A 22022-nucleotide genomic window follows, 5' to 3' on the forward strand; every position below is an offset into this window, starting at 1 on the left:
CTATACCCTTGTACAGTAATAGAAAGAAATGTGCTACAAATTTTCAGACTATTATTTTCAAATTAGGAATTTAAATAAAATATATCCTTATACTAATAATATAAAATTTCATAGAAGTCAAAAGCAAAGGTTAACTTAATAATCTTAAATTACAAAATTGGAGTGGCAGCTAACAAAATTTCAACAAACGAGGTCTAATATATATTTTTAAAGTTATTCTAATAATTTGATAAAGTTGTACGCAAAAATCAACTGGCACAGAGTTCAAACAATCACGTTTGTATTCAAAATCTTGAAAAGTTAGTCCCGCTCACTCAATTCAAAATCTGATCATAAACTCTCGTCTGGAAGAAGAAAATTCTTTTATTTATTAAAATTGCTAATTCAATGCATCTTCAAATTTTAGAGAATGATTAGTTCATCTGAAGATAATTCAGAGAATGGTGTCTGCATTCCCAAAAATCTATTTCCAAGAAACCGGCTGAAGACACCAACTTTGAAGAAGAATATGTCGCATTCGACACCGGACTGAAGCTTATAATAATCAAGCCCATTAAGGTAATGGACAAACAATATATTCATCATCTATGTAACATGTATATCCAATAAGAATAAGTAAATTGATGAAGAAAACAATATTGAACTCAAATTAGAACATGCCCTGGTTGCAAAGCTAGTTGGACTAGACTACGGGCAAATGATAAATGAGCATAGAAAGATATCGAAGAACACAGTTTCTTAGTGAAAGAAACCGCGAGAATTTTGTCTAGAGACAAGTTTAGAATTTGTGAACTACTAACAAATTCAGGAAAACAGGTTTAACAATCCAGATAAACCAGGCAGTTGAGAGACCCAACATTTACAACCCACCTCTGTGATACATCATGGCCTAAGTTTCTTGCTACTGCTACAAGATGGGCACTTATATTGCTTGATATGCTCAGCCCTGGCTGGGGTGATCTTCACACACTTCCCATGGAACCACTTCTCACACACATCACAACAAATCCAAAACTCATCTGCAGCATAGTCCCCCCCACATGCTCCACACAAAGTGTCTCCGTGCTCCTCTTCTTCTTCCTGTCCCTCTTCATCAGAGTCTTTTCCTTGCATCTTTGAATATTTTCCTTGTGATTCAGAACCTCGCTGCATTTACATCCAGTCAGAACACTTGGGTGGCGAGTCAGGTTTATTTCAGAATTTATTAAATCTAACTAAAAACAATATCTAGAAGATATAAACAGTAGAAATTGTAGTAAAAAACCCTGATAACTTAAATACTGTAAGGAATAACCTCAAAGCTATCAGTTCTGGTCCCTAATTATAAGTAAAACATTATGATAAGAAAACATTTGACCAGGTAAACATCACTAAGTAATAGGGATAAACCCTTGCAAATGGGTAGACTTGAATTGACCGATTAAAGAAGTTAATAACTTATATGTATTACCCCTCTTGTGTTTGACTTGGCCTTGGTGCTACTTTGATTTGAAACTGCTGACTTCTCCCTCGGATTTTTCTTGCCAATTCCAGCAACAACTTCATAAACTGTTGCCATATCGTTTATCATACCAAAAAGACGATTCCTGCATTTTAGGTACAGCCAGAATTGATGTGTGATTTTATAGAATATATTTATTTAACCTGTGGACTAAGACTAGTGAACTAGCTGTGTACTAGTGAGATTACTATATAACATAACAGATTTACCTAAAAACACATTGCGAGGTAGGCGCGATGCAAGTAAATTCTGTGATTACTATGCATATTACAAGACGCTTTAATATTAGTTACATGCACTCCTTGAGACAATGTACAACATGTTAGGATTTTATAAAATCAAACATATCTGTTGTTCTTACCCATTAATAGTGTCCATTTATGTAGATTCAAACAAATTTGTCTCCAGCTAATTTGTCAAGGTACTGGATTTCATGCTTTTGACATTAGAACTTAACATTAAATAAAATACAACATCATTTAATTTCATAAATTAAGCTTCTGGGGAGTAAGGATGGCAACCGGTCAGGTTTGGATCAGGTTACGTGAAATGGAAATCCAAATATTAATAATTTTAATCCATCGGTTTACGCTTGTGGGGAAGATACGTATGGCAACCGGGCAAGTTTGGATCGAATTACTTGAAATCCAAATATTTCAGATTTTAAAATGAAATCCAGATCCAAAACATTATATTCGAACCCTAACCATTCAGTTTCGGATAAGATCGGTTTTCTGGGTATCCAGAAACTGAAAACAATGTAATTAATTTCAATATTATCGGAATGTGACATATATTCAATATAGGAATTTATAAATGATTAAGTTGAATAAGTACTCTTGTATGATATATTACAAAAGTTGGGATGTTAAGATTTTAAAATATATGATTAAGAACTTAGCGATTATTGACAACTGAATAACAATAAAATAAACGAATATATAATACCTATTTCACATTTAAAATATAATATATGGATACTTATAACTTTAAATATTGTTTTGTTATAATATATGTGGTTTTCCGGTTTTATTTTAAGGACTGGTTCTCTCTTGAGCGCGACCCTACCCTACACACACACACACAAGCACAGATACCGGGTTTCAGGTCTGGATCGAATTAAATCTAATTTCAGCTTTTGGATTGGGTTTCGGACCGGTACACATGAAACCCAAATTCAAACTCCTTTAGGTTTAAAAAGTAAATCCAAATTTACGGTAAAATCCAATCGGACTGAGTATCCGTCAAATCAGATTATTTTGTCATCCCTAACGGAACGGTCATGATTCTTATTAAATGTACATTACTTGGTTCTATTATTATGATGAATTAAGCTTAGTAAACAAGATTGATGATTCTAATACAATACATTACGTGGGCTCTCTTACTATATGAGATTTCAAATACTAACAGGTTGGGTATGATATCATGTTCCAACTGTAGAGAGATTCTCGAAGTTCTTTGTCAACATATTGGATTTCATGCCTTGGCAATGGAACTTAACTTTAAATCAAATACAACATTTAAAAAAAAATTGTTATGAAATACATTACTTGTAAACAATTTTGACGATTCTAATATAATACATTACTTAGGTTCTATAACCAAATTAGATTCCATAAACCAATATGGAGGGTATGATCATGTTCTCACCGCGGGAAGAGGGGAAAGAGTGAGAGTGAGGGAGGGAGATCACTCCCCCCTTCCATCCATCTCTCTCTCTCTCTCTCTCTCCGGCCCCTCTCCCCTCTCTCCTCATGCATCTCTCACTCCTCCCCCCCCCCCCCCAACTGTCTCTCTCCAGAGAGAGATTCTCTCTCCCTCCCTCAGGGGATGGATGGAGAGTGCGCCAGAGGGGGGGAGACAGCCAAAAATGTGTATTTGAGAAGGGAATAAACCTGTCAGCTCTGTCAAAACCAAATCTGCTTCCAAAATAGAAGGCTACGGAAAGTAGCCATGTATCACTGTGGACCGCAACAAGTGCTAACCAGTCCTTTTCTTTCATCCCATCTCTTGCAAAGTTAATACCTAAAGCAGGCTCGGGAAGCTCTGGTGGTACCTCTTCGGCAGGCAAATTGACTTCCCATTGTTTATTAGGATATCCATACAGACAAAGATTCTCTTTCTCTGAAAATTCAAACAAGGGATCTAATATAAATCCATAAAAGGTGCAAAACTATCATTCTCTGGTTAAAGTTGAATAATTATAATATTTAGGTAAATGTTAACACACACACGAAAGACTGATTCTGTTGCATTTAAACCAGTACGAGATTTTGAATTCAATTTATTCTGAAGTGCTCAGAATAATCACGATGTGTTCTGGATGGAATGAAAAGCAAAACAATCCTCATAGTAGTAGTCATATACCTGCAAGATATTCTACATATATAACAAAATTGTTTATCTTAAAATGTCAATCAACAAAAAAATTCCTGTGTAGCAAAAACCATCAAATCACAAAAAATTTGCCGATACCAACTTCATGAACATCGAACACAGAAAGAAGTTTTTAAAAGACAAGTGATTAGTGAAAAGTTCAAATAACCTAAGTGAAGATTCAACGAAGGTTATGTGCTGCAAAAGATTTTTTAAAAAAAAAGAGGAAGGAGAAGAAGAGAGTATATGTTACCTACTAGCACCAAAATAATGTAATATATGTATAGATGTAGATGTATTTTTGTGTGTAAATGACATTAAGTTTATCTTATAAAATAACAATATTGTAAAATAGACAGTGTTCAGTAATATCACAACCAATGAGTATGATAGCCAGAGAAAAAGAGAACTTAGTACAAATAAAAAGCAACAAAATGAGACAATTATAAGTTAATAAGGTAGTAAAGCCTATGTCATTAGATTTCTAGTTCAAATAGTTGGAATGAAATGATTCAAGATGAAAATTATATACATTTTCTCCAATCACCCCCAATTTAGAATACAAAGTTCATGCCATTTCATCAAGTATACGCAGCCTTAGGTGAGATATTTCTGGGTGTTTTGTTTAGAGTAAATATGGTTACTCAAGTGAATTTGTTTTATGTACAGCATATATAGAGCCCACAGATGCAATCTATTTAATGGATCATAAAAATATAATTTGATGTTACCTTTGTTTTACATTTATTTATCATTTGTTTTCTTATAAAACGTCAACACCATCAAAAGAAAAAACTATGCCACAAAAAGCAAAACAACCACCGAGTAAAAAACAGATTATACTATATTAGAGGTAACATTGTATTTAAGAGACATATGTATAATGTTACATCTAAACATGTGGTAGAGCGTCGTCGAGCACGGAAGTCCAATTTAAACATCATATAATTACCGAAATAGCGCGAACAGACACAAAAACTTGACATGAAGACCAAATAATTACCGAAAACGTAATTAACCTTTTGCATAAATCGCTAGCAGAATTAGACTAGCATTTGTAGACTACGAGTAAAATCCAAACAGAAGAGATAGTACAAGCTAGAGATAGAGCAAGAGAGAGACGAATTGCAACAAACCAGGATCGCAAAGCTGGTAGAACTCAGCAACGTCTGCAATTGAAAACAACAAACGCTCAACAATAATTACAACATCGATAGAAACAAGCACAAAATCAAGATGCTGTACAGTATAATAAGTAACAAAACTCTAGGCTGTTGGTAATTTGTGGGAAAGAGTAACAAATAAGTAAATAGAATGATGAGAGAAATGAGAGTGAGAGAAAGGTGTGGTTGTAAGTATATGTGTGTACCGGTGGTGAGGGCTTTGATTAAGGCGGTGCGGCGAGCTTTGAAGTCTGTGAACACCTCTTCCACGGTTCGAGGAACGTTGCTTTCCATTGCTTCCTCCCTCTCTCTCTGGAACTTCTAGCCTTCTTTTACAAACCCCCACTCTGCTTGTTATTTTATGCGGAGACACTTTTTTGTTTTATTCCCAAAATATGAGGAGAATGTTTTTTAATTAGTTGCTTTTTTTGAAACTGCTTTTATAGGAATAATACTTTTTTTTCTAATAGATATTAAAATAATTATTATTATTATTACGGTTCTTGTTGTGTGTGGATACACTAAAAAAAAAGTTTTAATTAAGTAGAATACTCTTATTTAAATTTAATTTTATTATTAATAATAATATCCTGTTATATATAAAAATCTGATATGTAAATAAAAAGGGGGGTAATTACTAATTATCATTGTTCTGAGAAGGAAACACACTACACTGGGGTCAAGATTAAGATTTTAATCTTTGCTCTCAGTAATAATTGTATATATCGGGTACCGTGGTCTTAAGTGATTGGTTGACCAGCTTGACCGGCTTGGTCGTATGCAGAAATAGGACTGTACCATCAGCTGCCACACTCACGAATAGCATAGATGGGTGCTCGGTTTAGGAAAAAACCCTGCATTTAGTTTCGTTTCATTTATAAACGTGTTGATCTTCAAGTTAATATATCTTAATTAATTAATAGGTGATCTTCAAGTTAATATATTTTAATTTTAATTAAGTAATAGTTGATCTTCATCTTTTATGTTGTTGTATTTCTTTCCGAATAACTATGATCTGTATGCCAGTATGTTGTTTTGTTTGTATCACTTCAATGCCGGTGCGAATGCGATTTTTTTAAGTTCTGTTTGTCACCTGTGAATGCAGTCTCGATTCGATGTGTATATTTCCTTTATCACCATATTTAATTGAAGAATCATGTGTTCAATTTTGAGTTTATTTCTTCACCAGCGGCAGCAGGACATCGAAAGGGTGATATTTGTCTTACTAGTCTACAAAAGGTAAGGAGTTTTGTCCTGGCAAACTCTACGAGACCTTGGAAGGAGAACTATAAGGTATATCAAGAGGAAAACAAAATCGTAAAAAAAAAAAGAAAGAATATGTGGGATCAAATGAGTTCTTTGATTCAGTAAATTGAAGTCAGATTACAAAGCTGAAAGTTGTGAACAAACCTTTTAGAAAATGGAGATAAAATTAATTTTTTTTTCAAAACGGAGATACAAATACCAAGCACAAGAGCTAGCCATAAAAATTGATCCCTAGATGCTATGTACATTTTCCATTATGTTCGGAATATTTGTAGCAGTACGCCAGTACATATTTAAAAGTAAAACTTATTATGTTTTGTAGCCCATATAGTAGAGAGGTGTTCAACAAAAGCCTCAAACAAAAATAGGCACCATCAATTGTGGTTACTAACTTTTCACAATGCTGATGCGGATTCAATTCAACCCAATCTGTAGGATTTAATTGGTTAGTTAACTACCAATAAAATGATACCAATCCAGTAAAAAAATCTACTACACTGTCTTAAAACTTAAAAGAACAAATTCATATGTAATTTGATACAAATTATATATCACAGTAAGCATTCAACTATTGGCATCCTCCGAATTTTGAATGCAAAAATGGCTTTCTGCCCCCATCGACATGGATAAACACAGCAGCAATGTTCGGCAATAAGATACACTCTTAGACACTGCAAGACCAAAAACTAAAGATGAATTAATACTTCAAATTACTTTAAGAAATTAAAACCTTCATGTTTACCTGAAATATACTAGGCTCTGTGTAAAATGAGGTAAAAGTTTCATAATTTTAGCTAAAAGTTTCATAAATGACGATGATGCTTTCTAACAAATTTCTATGTAACGCAAGACAGGAGAAGAAAAAAGAGCATATAATACTTAGGCAAGCAAACTTGAGCATGTAAAAGGAACTGCTATAATATCTTATATACAATATACAATTAGCAGAAGAGAGATGTGATAAGGAATATGGTATGGTCGTGGTCATAGTGGATCCCACAAAACTTATGAAGATATATTAAAGAGGAGTATAAAGAAAGATTACGCATACAGCACTAGTATTTAATATAAGTTGAAACAAAATTAAAAGTAACCAAGCATGTACTTTGAAACAGAAACATGAGTAACAATTAATCTGATTAACAATTATACTATTTATATATATAATATTAAATCAAACATAAAATTATTATTTGTTAGGATGAAACAAATATAAGTTAAAAACAAAACAAAAAATTTAAATACAATTAATAAATATTGTAGGAAACTCATCCAGTGCACGGTATGCAAGCTAGTAAATTGTATATTATTAATCCTTACTTCCACAAATATTCAATGTCGCTTCAGAATGAAATTGTTGTATATAAATTATAGAACAAAATTGTAAATTGTAATATACTAAATACAAAGTAGAATCGGCAAAACAACCCGATCTGACTGGTAAACCACCCGATCCAATTGAATTATACCGAACATAGAATTTTGGATTTGGACCTCGGGGTCCGTCCTCGAGGCCCACAAACCTCGGGGTCCGTCCTCGAGGCCCACAAACCTCCTCTTCATACTTTTAAAAGCATTGGTTTGTATTTAGTAGTTTGTACAAGAGGAAGACTCTCTCTATATATATTACAATAACATAATACTTCAAATTGTAAGTATTACATATCATATTTTATATGAAATATATAATACATATTCATATATTTCATTATTGCTTGGTAGATCACTATGTTTTTAATCATATATTAATATAAACTTAACATCCCCACGTCGGACTTATCCAATTATATTCTATGACCAAATGAACTATATTATTTATAAATTCATATATTGAATATATATATATATATATATATATAACTACGAATTTTCTATGGTGTGCCCATAGGCACACAATAGTCACTAACTCTCATGAGAATACTAGCTTTTGATTGGTGGATGGATAATAAATGTTGATGGCCCCCCTGCATTTGCACCAATTCCACCAATCAAAAGAAATCATTTTCATGAGAGTTGGTGCTTATTGTGTGCCCTTGGGCACACATTAGAAAAACCGATATAACTAATATTATTTGTTCATACCAATAATATTGAACTTAACTACATTGTTTACAATTTTTGGATACTCGGAAAAAAACCCGATCCAATTCGAAATCCGGTGGATTTGGATTTGGATGTTAAAAAGAATTTATTCAATTGAGAATTCTAAGAATGCTTTTCATTCTTGAAATCCAGGTGTATTTAGTTCGGATTTTGAAAATGTATTAGTACCTCGAAGTATTCAATTAAGAATTCAGATTTGTCAAACAAATCTGATGGTAATCAACCAGGATTTTAAATTATATTTGAAAATTTGGTGATATTCAATTGGGATTATTTGAAATTCATTAAAATATGATGGTACTCAAAAGCTGATAGATTTTCTTTAACTTCATAAAATGATGGATTTGTGGTATCGTTAAGTGTATTTTATGTTTATTATAATCCCACCATAATCCATGAGATTTTCAAAGATTGTGCTTAAATCCTAAGGATTCTGCATCAACTCTACAACATTTTAGCTTAAATCCGCTACAGACCACATAGAATCAAAATAACGTATAATCCATTAAAATCAATAGATTATTATCAATGCATTAAAATCCAGATTGAATACACCCCTCTAAGTTTCGGATTTAAATTTAGATTTGATTTATAACCCTAAAGTATTTGGATTTGAATTCGGCGACACCTAATCCAAACCCGACCCCATTTCTAATACAAAGTAAACAATGATATAATTATTCAAACTACAGCCTGGTGAATAATAAAATTAGATCAGCACTTCCACATAGTCAAGAGTCTATATCTAGTGCAGGAAGATTATGAGTAGAAGCAACTTTGTTGTAGAATGTACTAGGGAAGTGCAAAGTTTCCATGAATTTGCAGGACATATAATGTTGTGTTTGGTTGGGGTGAATGATTCCGGAAGGAATGGAATGAAAAATGAACTATCTTATGGACAATTTTTAAGAAATTTCATTCTTTACTCCATTCCATTCCTCACATCATATGCTAGATATCACACCTACAATTTAAGATGGAATGCTCCATTCTCTCCTATCCTCAATTTCTTCTCAAATCTCATCATAGCAATTTTGCACTTCCTCAAATTTTTTTCAAAACTTTCTTCCTATCTCTATTAGTTTCAAGTATTTTTACTCATTTCATTCCATTCCATTCCATTCTCCCCAACCAAACACAACATAAGTGTCTAAAACTTCCACTAATTTGGTGCAACTGCTATATAAACTTTATATTTGAGAAAAAGGAGTAATAGTATGCAAGCATAAATTGTAGAACCTTAGATTAGAGACTACTTACAAGTGCCCTTGAAGGCATTAGGCATCTCATCATTCATCTTTCTCTGGCACATTTTCTTCCAAAAACGATTGAATAGTTCTCCAATAGTGATCACCTCCAGAGATCCATGTGTCCATATGCATGCCATTAGGAAAATCCACAAATTGGCAACTTCTGTTATGTGCAGCTGCTTTAGCATATAGCATCTGCATGTGTGTTGGAGGAACCATTTCATCTCTTAACCCGGAAAGAAAAAGAATCGGCTGCTTGATCTGTAACCAACACTTAACAATAAGATAATACACTGAATTGACAAGCACATGAGAGGACAATAAGCAAATAAATCTAAGCAAACATGTTGTTCATTATTGAGAACGCTTATGATGTGAATACAAGGGTACTACGTCCTTGGCAGCACAACATACAATGAACACATATTTTTTGGTTCTCACTACAAGAAGCATTTAAATCTTGCAAGAGTTAACAGTTCAATCATATATTGCAAATTATAGATCCATCCAGATTTTATTGTAGGTTTTATAATTTACAGAAACGTAGCTAAATATTATTTTTACTTGCATAAATGTGTTAGAATTTCTAGAAAGCTTTCAAAAAGTATATTCCCAGCAAAACTAACCTGCCCAACAACATCAATTGTACTCCAAGGAGAACGAACAAAACGATTTAGAACTTTAGGACCCTTCGAACTACTTCCACCAATAAAATATCTCAGAAAAGGCAACAGAACTCCAGCCATGTCTAGGATGGAAGTGAAAGTGTTCTCCAGTATCAGTGCACCAATCTGTCAAACAATGCCAACTTGAGAGGTTGGTTAAAGATGACATGTAATGAGAACCCACAGGGCATGATTCAAGATATGTGGACACACCAAAGATATGAAATCATAGAACAAACAATCGATCTTCATTAACAAAATTACGAGGTAAAGAACCGGAAATTTCAAATCATTTAAACAGAAAGGAAAAAACTTATAAATGTAAAATAGCATAACATCAAGATAGAATCACTTGAAAACATGACTACATTCATTAAGATACATAAAACTGTATTTTAAAGACCCTGCTGATGCAGGAGAATTGTGCACTGGGCACGTCATTTTTGTGAAAATATCATGTGCCGTGTCTTTCAGCATTTTTGGTACTTGTAACCGTAATAATCTGCCTGGAGAGGCTAACAGACCCCAGTTGACAAGTTTAGTTGTCTAGAGTCTTCACAGAAAAATAAGAGTTGCAAAGAAAAGATATGAGTACTCTGGAGTTCGAAGGTATGGAAGAATATTGATATACAAATCAGAATATAATGTACATATGAGTAACTCTGGAGTGCGCAGGTATAAAAGAATATTGATAGACAAATCAGAATATAAGCAAATTTATGCTATAAGAACTGTAACTATTTAATTCACGCTATAATGAACTTCTCCAAAACTGGCAGAAGTTTATTCTTCAGGAGAAGGAATGCAAGAAGGCCAAAAGCTAAACATCACCGCACCGACGCGACTATTTAGTATTGACGTGTGAGCTGGACAAAGATTAACAGCTCTAGCAAACCGGGTGATGAAAAAATGGCTCCAACAGTATAAATTATGTTATCGAAATAACAGACCCTGTAGAAGAATGCAAGTTTTTGCAAGATTTGCCTCAGTTGAATCACTTAGTCACCAAGAATAAGAATAACATAAGGAAAGGATAAGAAAACACAGTTGTCCGTTAACAAATCAAAATGCACAACTTTTATGATAACCTGTGCATCACTAAAATTCCAAGTATAAAAAATCAAAATTTGAATTGTAATGACAGCGACAAAAGAGTATTGGGCAGTATAAAATTTGCTTAAATATCAACACTGAAAAGCAATAAGCCTTGACTTGCACTTTTAATTTTAAAAAAAACCCAGTCACACCCTTTCAAGTATTATAACTTGCTCACTATTTGCTGAAATGATATACAAGATTACCAATCATGGACCAGGTTCTAAATCATCACATCTTCAAGAAGTTATCCTATAATCAAAATAAAATGCTCCAGACAAATGCTTTTTCTTTAATAACATATATGAGAAGGAATTAGTACAGAGCTCTACCTTGTCAGGATTGTTTTTACACAGTACAGCTCCTACTGCACCTCCTAGTGACCTTCCGAATACTACTAATCTAGATTTGTCAATGTCTGTCCTCTGAATCAGATGATCCAGTGCAGCCTAGCCAACAGGAAAACGACGACCTTGAATATTCAACAGCATATTATAAGCTACATTAATTAAAATTGAACTTATAAGAATTTACATAGTGACCTGGGAATCATTGATAATGCCTTCTTGAGATGGGAAGCCATCACTAGCACCATACCTATCCATTTTGAAGAACCAATACTTTCTAAGTAAATCATATTGCACAATATTACCAATTTAGAAGCTAGTAATCTGGTAAGGCTCCCAAGCTAGATGGATAACCTTTATCTAAGCCCAAGATAGACATACCCTCTATAAGAAAGCATAAAAACATTGCACTGTAGTCTCTGTAACATTATGCGAACCATTTCAAGCCGGTGGGCGATATCTGTAGTTATCTAGTAAAGGACTCCCAACAAAAAGTGAACACTGTACATAAAAAGAACAGAGCAGAATAAGAGTAATACTCTTCCATTCATGTCAGGGGAATTTCAATTTTGATTAAATGCCACTTTATGCCATTAAATTTTAGTAAAAATTAGGACATTATGAAAAAATTAAATAACATTGTTATTATCAGTTATAATGTTCATAGTTAACTTTGTAAACATCTTTTAAATGCTAAAGACAATCAAATAAATACTAGCTAGCAGAAGATAGAGTAAAGCCACTCTTCCAAGACAAGGATACTTCCAGCATTTTCTTGAAAAAACACAATAGTCGGCCCTGCAAAACCAAGAGCACCAAAACTTCATCTTTAAGAAATCAAAGTAAACTCCAAATTAATAATCTAAGCAAATTAAGGAAGAACAGATTGTACTACATATAGCTAAAAAAACCAACTAATTGAATCATTGCCTTCATATTACAACCTCTCACGTTTTATAGTTGCAACAATCTTATGGTAAGAGATAGAGAAGCCTTACTATGACCAGGAAAGTTAATATAACACCTTTGATTATGGGTAATGGCAATTATTAAGTACGAAAAAACTGTAAATTAGCATGTCCATTTCTTCCAACCAAAATTTAGAGGGCAATTTCATAATCGATATTGCAGTCCTATAGAGGCACTAAAATATGTACGGCCCTGAGTAGTCTGTCAATTTAGGTAAATAGAGATTAATGCTGCATAAAATCCAACAAATGATCACTAGGTTTACAAACTATGGCAAATAATTACTAACAGAATTACGACACACATTATAACAGACTCAAATAATCATTTAATCATTCCTCTTACTTGGATAATAACCTCAACACAGATCAAAACTCAGTACTCTCCAAAAACAACCAAAAAGGCAAACACATATCCAATCCAATAATATCAAAGCAGTACCAAATTATCGAACTAACAATTCCAGGTCTTCCTACACTTTGACATAATTCTCCAGCAAAAACAAAATTACATTTCAAACCCTAATTGAACAAAGAAGCCCTAATTCAACAATAAAAAAATTAACAAAAAATAGGAAAAAAGCAGATCCTGAGGAGAAAGGTGAGTAAGATATGCAAACCACGGGAATCAGGAGCGAGCTTAATGAACCAGGCGTGAAGCTTAACACCGTCAGAAGATCTGAGCCAGACATCTTCGTAAAGAAGACGAAGACGAGCGGGAGTAATTGGATAAGACTTGGTTAGACCTGGAACCACCGGCACGTATATCAGTTTCTCCTGAAACGCTACTAATAATCCCACACTTGTCGCCAATATTCCTCCGATTCCATACAGTATTAGACTCCAGTAACCCTCCATCATCCTCTCTCTCGCTCGCTCTCTCCGGAGTAAAACTGTGTGTCGAGAGAGGGAAAGGTCGATGATTTTGACCGTGGCCAGTCAGTGAAGTTTTAAGTCGCAGCGTTTGCACTAAATTTTATATTCCAGGTAATTAATACAAGTAGTTAAGATTAAAGTTTTAAGAAAAAAAAGTGAACACAAATTAAAGTTTAAAATTTCGATTTTCCGGATGTGTGTATCACTGACTTATGACTCGTTAATGACTTGTGAGTTAAAAAAAATATAATAATAAAAATAATTTATAGGTAATTTTTACCAAAACAAATTTAAAGAAATTAAGTCACAGAAAAGAGTACCTCAAACTAATTTCAAATTATAAGTTAGTTTCTGACTTATTCGGATTTTAAATTGATTTCTAACTTATTACACAAATATGACATTTTTCGGCTCAAGTCAGAAATGACTTAAAATCCGGACTTTAAATCCAGGTAAACAGACTTTTAATTTTAATAATTTTCTTATGCCTCCGCTTATATTTAAATGTTATATATGTGGGGTCGCGTTCAAAATAGAACCAATGCTTAATATAGAACCACATAACCACAATTGTTTTGCTAGAAAACCCTATTTTTTGCATAGATTTTCAGGATCTGAATCTAAATACATGTTTTTTTCATCATTGTGTGTGTTCAAAATTAATTTCAAAATATAACGCATAAATAAGACATTTTTTTATGTGCAGTTTTGGTGTAGAACACTAACTAATACTAGAAGTAAGCTAATGGTTCTAAGGTATCTATGGCTAATGGTTCCATAAAGGCCTCTATAAAGGCCTCGTTTGGTACGCTTCAACCCAACACAGTAACCTACACTTCCATGGAACTCATCTAGATGACAGTGTTTGGTTATACAACTTTAAATTTAAACTATGTAATCCACACTTCCTAGGTACTTCAAGTTCGGTCTTTCTATTGTGTGTCCGAGTGCACACAATAATCACTAAATTCTATAAAATTCGCCTATTCTGATTGGTGGAGTTGATGTGAATGCAGAGGGACCGTTATCATTTATTATTCATCCACCAATCAAAAGAAGCTATATTTATTAGAGTTAGGCACTATTGTGTGCCCTTGGGCACACCATAAAAATCCCTTTCAAGTTGCAACAAAACGACGTAACCTAATTACATTGTTCAAACGTGGTTTTTCTGAGTTACCGCGTGAATGTACAATATTTGTAATATATTTTTCAAACTTTCCCTATTTATAATATAATTATTATATATAAATTATTGTTTTGATATAATATTACATGTTTATATACATTGATCTCTTCTTTTTTTTTTTTTGAAATTTTATATACATTGATCTTAGTTTACTTTTAATTTAATATTTTATATATGTTGCAATTACTTCCAATACTAATTGTTGTAATAATTTTATTTCACAATATTTTTGTATGTCAATATTTAATAAAATCAGTTTATATAATTTTAATTCGTACTTCTTTTCATATAATTATAACTAATTATATTTAATAAGTTGTTTATAATGATATACATAAATACAATTTTAATTTTATAATATTACTAATATAATTATATTTATTTATATTTTTATATAATTAATTTATCTAATCATAAAATTTAAAATTTTATTTATATATTTAATATATTAGCTTATTTGAATAATTTTTTATTTATTTATAGATATCAATACATACTTTTTTCTTTTAATGTTATATTAAAATTTATATAACTTTATTTAATATTATATATCAAATAATTTTTATTTTATATGTTTGTGCAAATTTATTAATTTAATATTACATAAATAATCATAATTTACATAGTTACGTACATATATAAATCAAACATACCAAACACAGTTTTTAAAGTTACACGTTAACTGCACGTTGTAACCTAGTTCCAGGTAAGTTGTGATTACTGTGTAACTCTGAGTCCTGCTTACAAAACGAGGCCAAAGTGCTGAAGATAAACACAAAATCATATATATCTTGTTCTAAAATAATCCGTTCCGACGAATATCCTATCTGAAATCCGAATATTTAAATTTGGATATGGATTTAAATTGTAAATCCAAAAAATTTTGGATTTGAATATTAAGCATACCGATCTGAAACCAAAACCCAAAAAAAAAACACTAATATATATATATACATATATATGTAACATTATATGTATAATTATATATAAATTTATATTACACTTTATAATAAATTATATATAATATACTTATTATATATATTACACATTTTATTAAATTATATTAAATTCATATTTTTTCTTGAATTATAATTTTGTCCTAAGTTGATAACCCAATTAAAAAATTAACATATAGTTTAGCAATAAGTTAAGATAAGGATATTAATTTCTCATATCAAGGAACATCGTTCTTGAATCCTTTCTTTTTCAACAGTCAAACAAGCGAATTTTTAAAGAGATGGGTATATTTTGTAATGCTGTTTTGAGTTATGGACTATAAATACATCAACTTTTATCACTAAATCAACATCATTAAAATTTCACAAATCTGTAATCACATACATGATAAACAACAAAAATCAAACTCTCACTAGAAAAGACCAAATATAACTCAAATAAATTGAGAATTTATTGAAGAATGACAATATATTAACTAAGAATAATAAAAAAAAGACAAGATTAAGATTTTTTATCGGTAAAACTCGATGAAACCTACTCAAATAATAAATGCGGCAACTTCAAGGAAGTCAATATTAGGATTTTTAATTTGACTCTGTCATAGTTGTAGATTTGTACTTTTGCAGCGAGTTCTCAGCATTCCTATGTGAAATTAATCCGAGATTATGTGAAATTAGTGGGAAGATGCATTAGTTTGGGAGTAGCAGGGGCAGAAAAGTATGATGGTTTATGGTTATATTCAGCAATCCCGATGGCCCAATCACAGGGAGTCCAAACAGAATGTCCTGGGCTGTATGAACCGTGAAATGTAAAAGGATAAAGATGAAAACAAAAAGAAACAGCAGAAAGCAAAGTTGATCGCCCAACTTCACTTTATTTATCTATCCAACTTTTTCCCTTTTTATCCCTCTATATTTAAGATCTAGAAACGCTTAACAGCACATTCTCAATTTTAAAATTTTAAAATTTAAATTTAATTAAAATTTTAAAATTTAAATTTAATCATATGATTCATAACGATGTAAAAAACATGTATTTAAATTTAGATCATTAAAATTTATTTAAAGTTTTGGGTCTTGTACTAACTTTAGCGGTTTTGCGGTTTCTAAGGTTCTATTTTAAGGATGAGTTCTCCATTAAACGCAACCATATATATATTTATATATATAATATATGAAATATATGTTAATATGATATAAATGATTAAAATTTTATCGTATGGGATTTGATAAATATAACTAAAATGTTTTAGCCAAGATTTCTTTACTATATTATCCTTATTTATGATAAATTTAAACTAGTTCTGGTGAGGATTTTGTATTACATAATTTAAAGGTCAAATAAGCGAGAACTAAAGTTAGAAGGTACTAGGGACTGGTTAGTATAAATATTAGGTTAATGATTTTTTTGGGCAAAAAGAAATAGGGTTTTACTAAATTAATGAGAAAGCAAAGAAAAAGAATCTCCCGAGTGGGGCGTAAAATCTGCTAAACCATTAAAGGCAACATCCCCTCTCCTCGTTTTCTTCTCCTCCTCCCCTGTTTCAAATTTCATATGCTGTACAAACAAGTTGCTAATAAAGCTCAGCTGAACTGCAGCAGTGATCAAATAAAATGTTGCCGTGCATGCCTCGTTCAAAGCAACCCACCACCACTCCTCATGATGAAGGTGAACACTCTCCCGATGATCACCACATTAAATTCTCCGACAGAATTCCGCCTCTTCACCCTAACACTAAACTACAACAATCTACCAGAACCATCACTTCTCAGGTACTGCGTCTGTGTATTATTCACTACTCTACTTCGTCGCTCTTATATATATGCAGTGACGGAACCAGAAAGGGGCTATGTCTGTTAAATTGGTCTTATATATATGCAGTGACGGAACCAGAAAAGGGCTATGTTTGTTAAATTATCTTTTAATCTTAACTAGTATTGGAGACTATCATATTTATTTTTTCGAATTATAGCTGAATATATACATGAAATGACACTAGTGAAATATTTATTATGTTAAAATTATGCAAGTACATATGTCTGTTCCTCTGTTTGTGAATTACTGCTAATTGAAAATTGTTACATGTTTATAAATGTGATTTGAAATATTGTTAGATCAAGGACATGGCGTTGAAAGCATCAGGTGCTTATCGGAACTGCGCTCCATGTACGGGTCCAATGACTCAGCCTCAACGTCAGAAAAGTTTTAGTGAGTCGGATTCAGGATCAGACAAGTTCCGATGGTCTTATCGTCGCACAGGCAGCTCAAATTCAGGAAAGGTTTGGGGGAAGGAAATGGAGGCGAGATTGAAGGGGATTTCGAGTGGCGAGGCAACTCCAGCATCGACTCTGTTCTCCGCCAGTGGACGCCGAGTTGAACCCGTGGTGTTGGTAGAGGAAAATGAGCCTAAAGAGTGGGTTGCTCAAGTGGAGCCTGGTGTTCTCATTACTTTTGTCTCCCTGCCACCTGCCGGTAATCACCTTAAACGTATTCGCTTCAGGTATACTCCCTAATTAAGCACTCTAATCTTTTCATTTTAATTTTGATCCCAAGTTAATTATGTTTCGTTTATCTATATTATTTAGTACGCATTATCAACTGCTGAGAATCATGAAATGTCGAATGATACAGTACTCTTTAAGTTCTAATAAAGGTCATGAAAAGGGTTGGAGATTTGTCATTGTATAATACTAATTGCCACTTGGATACAAAGATAATTGTTTCATCTTTTAATCAACTAATTTGTAGGCCTGCTTCTTCTACTTTGTGTTTACATTGTCTTGGATTCCTTCTTTGCTCTTCGGATCAATAACTTTTTTGACCTTTGTAATGTTCTTGTTGCCAGCCCATACAGTAGTAGTTATTTACTAGAATTGGTGTCACAATTTGTACATTGGTGGCTTCTCTTTTGTAAATTGATTCTAAATACAAACGGGTAGTTTTCTCATTAGTTAGAACTGAAGGAATAAACCACATTGAGGAAATACGTTGAAAAAGAGATTCATCCACAACTTCAAGAGTCAACATCCTCTTGATCTCAAATGCAACTTCGTGAGGTTCCCCGTGCCTATGTAAAATCCGAGAAATTTGACACTAGTTATATAGAGTGAAATATGTCCAATGTCATCCAAAATTGCTATTAAAAGTTACACGGTGCCAAGAATGCAGAGATTGTTGTGTTATATACGATATTTGTGGAACAGGCAAGGCCTCGGAAAACAATTGGAATTGAATACTCACTTTAAGATGTCGGAATCAATTTACCCTACAAATTGATGCTACGTATCTGCGTTTCACACATTAACATATGTGATGAGATATTGCATATTGCTATTTTAACAGTTGTGTAGGGGTTTCTCTGGATGAGTGGCAGTAATGTATAAGATAAAGGCATTGCTATTAGTTGGTAGGGTACTTGATTGTCCAACATAATGGAACATCATTGGTTTCTCTAGTGCTTAACATAAGAGTGAAGACTTTCACATCTGTGTGGTAATTTTTGACCTTGCACAGGAAATCATCCCAAAATATTGAGTAGCCCATGCAAAAAGTCTAATACAATTATTACATAAAGCAAGCAAAAGTAAAATTAGCTCCAGATAGTCCTCTAATTGATTTGAAAAATGTAACAGGCCTGACAGTAATTATACAGCATATCATGGACTAACCACCAACAATAACAACGATCTATTAAACTTGTGGTGGGCCTGGTTTGATTGTGTTGGGGTTGGCTTTTACAGAGTGTTGTTGTCTTGTCGGACTGCCTCTTGCTTTCTCTTTCAATCTATTCCACGCTTTGTCTTAGGTTTGTCATTTGTGACTATTCTCAGTCATTTCATATTGCAGAGACTACTAAGTACTTTTGTTCTCTGGTTAGAGGTTTAAGTTTGAGAAAGTCTTTAACATGTTGCTTATTTTAGTTATCGCATTAACCGCTGATCATTAACTTATATTACTCGCTAAGAATGTTATTAATTCAATACCTGGTTCGTGTTATAATTTATGGATGGACAGTGACCTGAATGCCTCTTCCATGAAATGATTTGAATAATGTTATGAGAGGCTTGAGTATGATGTTTTCACCAACCTCCCTTCCCCACATAATTAAACAAAAGAACAGGATTCCTTCTACGCAATGTCAGTCTACATTTTCGTATGCCCTGAGGGCATTTTTGGCTCTCTCGAACTCTACCATGGTGGAGAGTGTGGCCCTCTGGTTATTTAGTTGGTTCTATATTTGCACAACAAACTATTCTTCTAATGTTTCATTTGTATGATCTTAAATGATGGAATTTAACAACGCATGATAGAGTTATATGGGTGTCACTTTCTGATTCAGACCGTATACTTTTTTTACTGTATCCTGTTCCCATGATAATATGTAGTATATGTTATTCCAGACTTCGTAAACTAGTCCAAGTCCAGACTTCTGGATTGCCACTTCTAAACCCCTTCTGTGTAATATCAGCTCTTATGGCTGATTTACCGCATCCATATGTGTAATTTGTTTGGGCTAAACCAGAAAAGGATTTTCCTTCTATCTATTGCTTTATAAAATTTTATAATCTATCATTTTTTACTTCGTGTAGTTCTCACTTCCTTTACAAGTTGTAACATTCTTCCTACAAATATTATGATTTCAATCGGGATGTGCAATAATTTATTATCGCTTTTACCAGTCGAGAGATCTTTAACAAATGGCAAGCTCAGAAGTGGTGGGTTGAGAATTATGATAAAGTAATGGAGCTTTACAATGTCCAGAGGTTAAACAAGCAAGCATTCCCCCTTCCATCCCCTCCAAGATCTGAAGATGATCAGGTGAGCTTTAAATTCATCTAATACAAAGATTAGGCCTCAATCGTAATTACTTGATGTCTTTAAATATTGTTCTGCTTCCAGGCTTTTATGGTTGTTTGCACAATACTCTAGGCCATATTTGTTTGAGGGGATTATAATCCCTGAACAACAATATTATCCTCTCTGAGTTTAAGGGATAATAATCCTATGGGATTGTATTGCAATCACTTTTAGATTCATTTCTATGGATTATAATACCTTCTCTCACAAGGTTTTATAATCCCATGAAAATGAACTAAAACAATGATTAATATATAAATTTATGGGGTTATAATCTTTTACATTTGAGATAAATAAGATAATAATCTTACTTTAGGTTCCTATGTATGTGCATTTAGTACAAGTACAAATCCAGCATTATAGTTTATTTTCAGTAATGCCATCTTCTTTATTATAACAGAGCTTGAAAATTGAATCTCTTCAAGGCAGCCCCGTTACACCACCATTGAATAAAGAACGGCTACCTCGTACCTTATATCGGCCAATGGGAATGGGGTACTCATCCTCGGACTCCTTTGAACAACATCCTATGCACTCACGCCATAACAATGATTCGTGTGGGCTTACTGCAACTCCCAAACTCTCTAGCATTAGTGGCACAAAAACAGATACATCATCAATGGATGCATCTATAAGGACTAGCTCATCAAGAGATGCAGATTGCTCAGGAGATTTATCAATCAGCAACGCCAGTGATCTCGAGACTGAATGGGTTGAGCAGGATGAGCCAGGTGTTTATATTACAATTAGAGCCTTGGCAGGTGGTGCAAGGGAGCTCAGACGTGTAAGATTCAGGTTAGCGCTCTTAACAACTTGATGGCAAGATACTCTCATTTGTTTATGTACTTCAACATGTAGATAGCAAAAAGCTTATTTTTTTTTATCTGAACTGTATGAATGCGATTTTTAAAAACAAACTCAGTTGAATCAAACAATATAACTTTTATTTTGTTTCGTCTAATATCATGGACTTTAACTAACGGAACTTGAATTTGGGCTGTCATGTGTAATCAGCCGAGAAAAGTTTGGGGAGATGCATGCAAGACTTTGGTGGGAGGAAAACCGATCCAGGATACACAAGCAGTATTTATGATCACCTTTAATTCTGGTTTTGAGCAAGTGAAGCTTGGTGCCTTTGTAAAGCTGTTTTTTCTGGGCTACACAACTCTAGTTTCTTATTCAGAAAGTTGTGAAGATGAATTTAGGATCCTCTACAGTCTATGGATATATATGGGGTTGAGTGGTATACCATATTTAAGTATCTTGGATCTTTACATGAGAGAAGATCTAAGATTTGTTACTGTTTCAAAGTATTTGAAGAAGAAAGGTCTCCTTTCTTTCCCTTCTTTTTGCCAGTTGATATGTATTCACCTTGAATATATTTATTTCCGTCAATGATTTTCATT

The 22022-nt window shown here is 33.1% G+C and overlaps 3 protein-coding genes and 1 long non-coding RNA gene across 5 annotated transcripts; 2 read left to right on the forward strand and 2 right to left on the reverse strand.

Moving 5' to 3' along the window:
• Positions 1–559: 559 nt before the first annotated feature.
• Positions 560–5413, reverse strand: LOC108196157 (PHD finger protein ALFIN-LIKE 4). The gene is made up of 5 exons (XM_017363308.2): positions 5250–5413; positions 5017–5049; positions 3400–3628; positions 1451–1586; positions 560–1146 (listed from the first exon to the last, which is right to left on the reverse strand). Exons 1-5 carry the CDS (start codon positions 5335–5337, stop codon positions 883–885), a joined length of 750 nt encoding a protein of 249 aa, XP_017218797.1. The 5' UTR covers positions 5338–5413; the 3' UTR covers positions 560–882.
• Positions 5414–6663: 1250 nt separating this feature from the next.
• LOC108196156 (alpha/beta hydrolase domain-containing protein WAV2) lies at positions 6664–13706 on the reverse strand. 2 transcript variants are annotated; one of them, XM_017363306.2, is made up of 8 exons: positions 13358–13706; positions 12532–12567; positions 12151–12229; positions 11965–12019; positions 11755–11871; positions 10289–10453; positions 9673–9923; positions 6664–6980 (listed from the first exon to the last, which is right to left on the reverse strand). In XM_017363306.2, the coding sequence occupies exons 1-7, from the start codon at positions 13596–13598 to the stop codon at positions 9702–9704; spliced, it is 915 nt and encodes a 304-aa protein (XP_017218795.1). In that variant the 5' UTR covers positions 13599–13706; the 3' UTR covers positions 6664–6980; positions 9673–9701. The 2 variants fall into 2 exon arrangements, with proteins under 2 accessions (XP_017218795.1, XP_017218796.1); XM_017363307.2 differs by having other exon boundaries at positions 6790–6995; positions 13358–13700.
• Positions 9106–9794, forward strand: LOC135147832 (uncharacterized). Its single transcript, XR_010285682.1, has 2 exons — positions 9106–9247; positions 9560–9794. It is a non-coding gene; the product is annotated as an uncharacterized LOC135147832 (long non-coding RNA).
• A 3516-nt stretch (positions 13707–17222) lies between the features above and the next one.
• Positions 17223–21995, forward strand: LOC108194199 (protein Brevis radix-like 4). Its single transcript, XM_017361120.2, has 5 exons — positions 17223–17531; positions 17874–18259; positions 20439–20577; positions 21017–21411; positions 21631–21995. The coding sequence occupies exons 1-5, from the start codon at positions 17373–17375 to the stop codon at positions 21707–21709; spliced, it is 1158 nt and encodes a 385-aa protein (XP_017216609.1). The 5' UTR covers positions 17223–17372; the 3' UTR covers positions 21710–21995.
• The last annotated feature ends 27 nt before the right edge of the window (positions 21996–22022 follow it).

The sequence above is a fragment of the Daucus carota genome, chromosome 7 (genome assembly GCF_001625215.2).
Source record: "Daucus carota subsp. sativus chromosome 7, DH1 v3.0, whole genome shotgun sequence".
Classification (NCBI taxonomy): Eukaryota; Viridiplantae; Streptophyta; class Magnoliopsida; order Apiales; family Apiaceae; genus Daucus; species Daucus carota.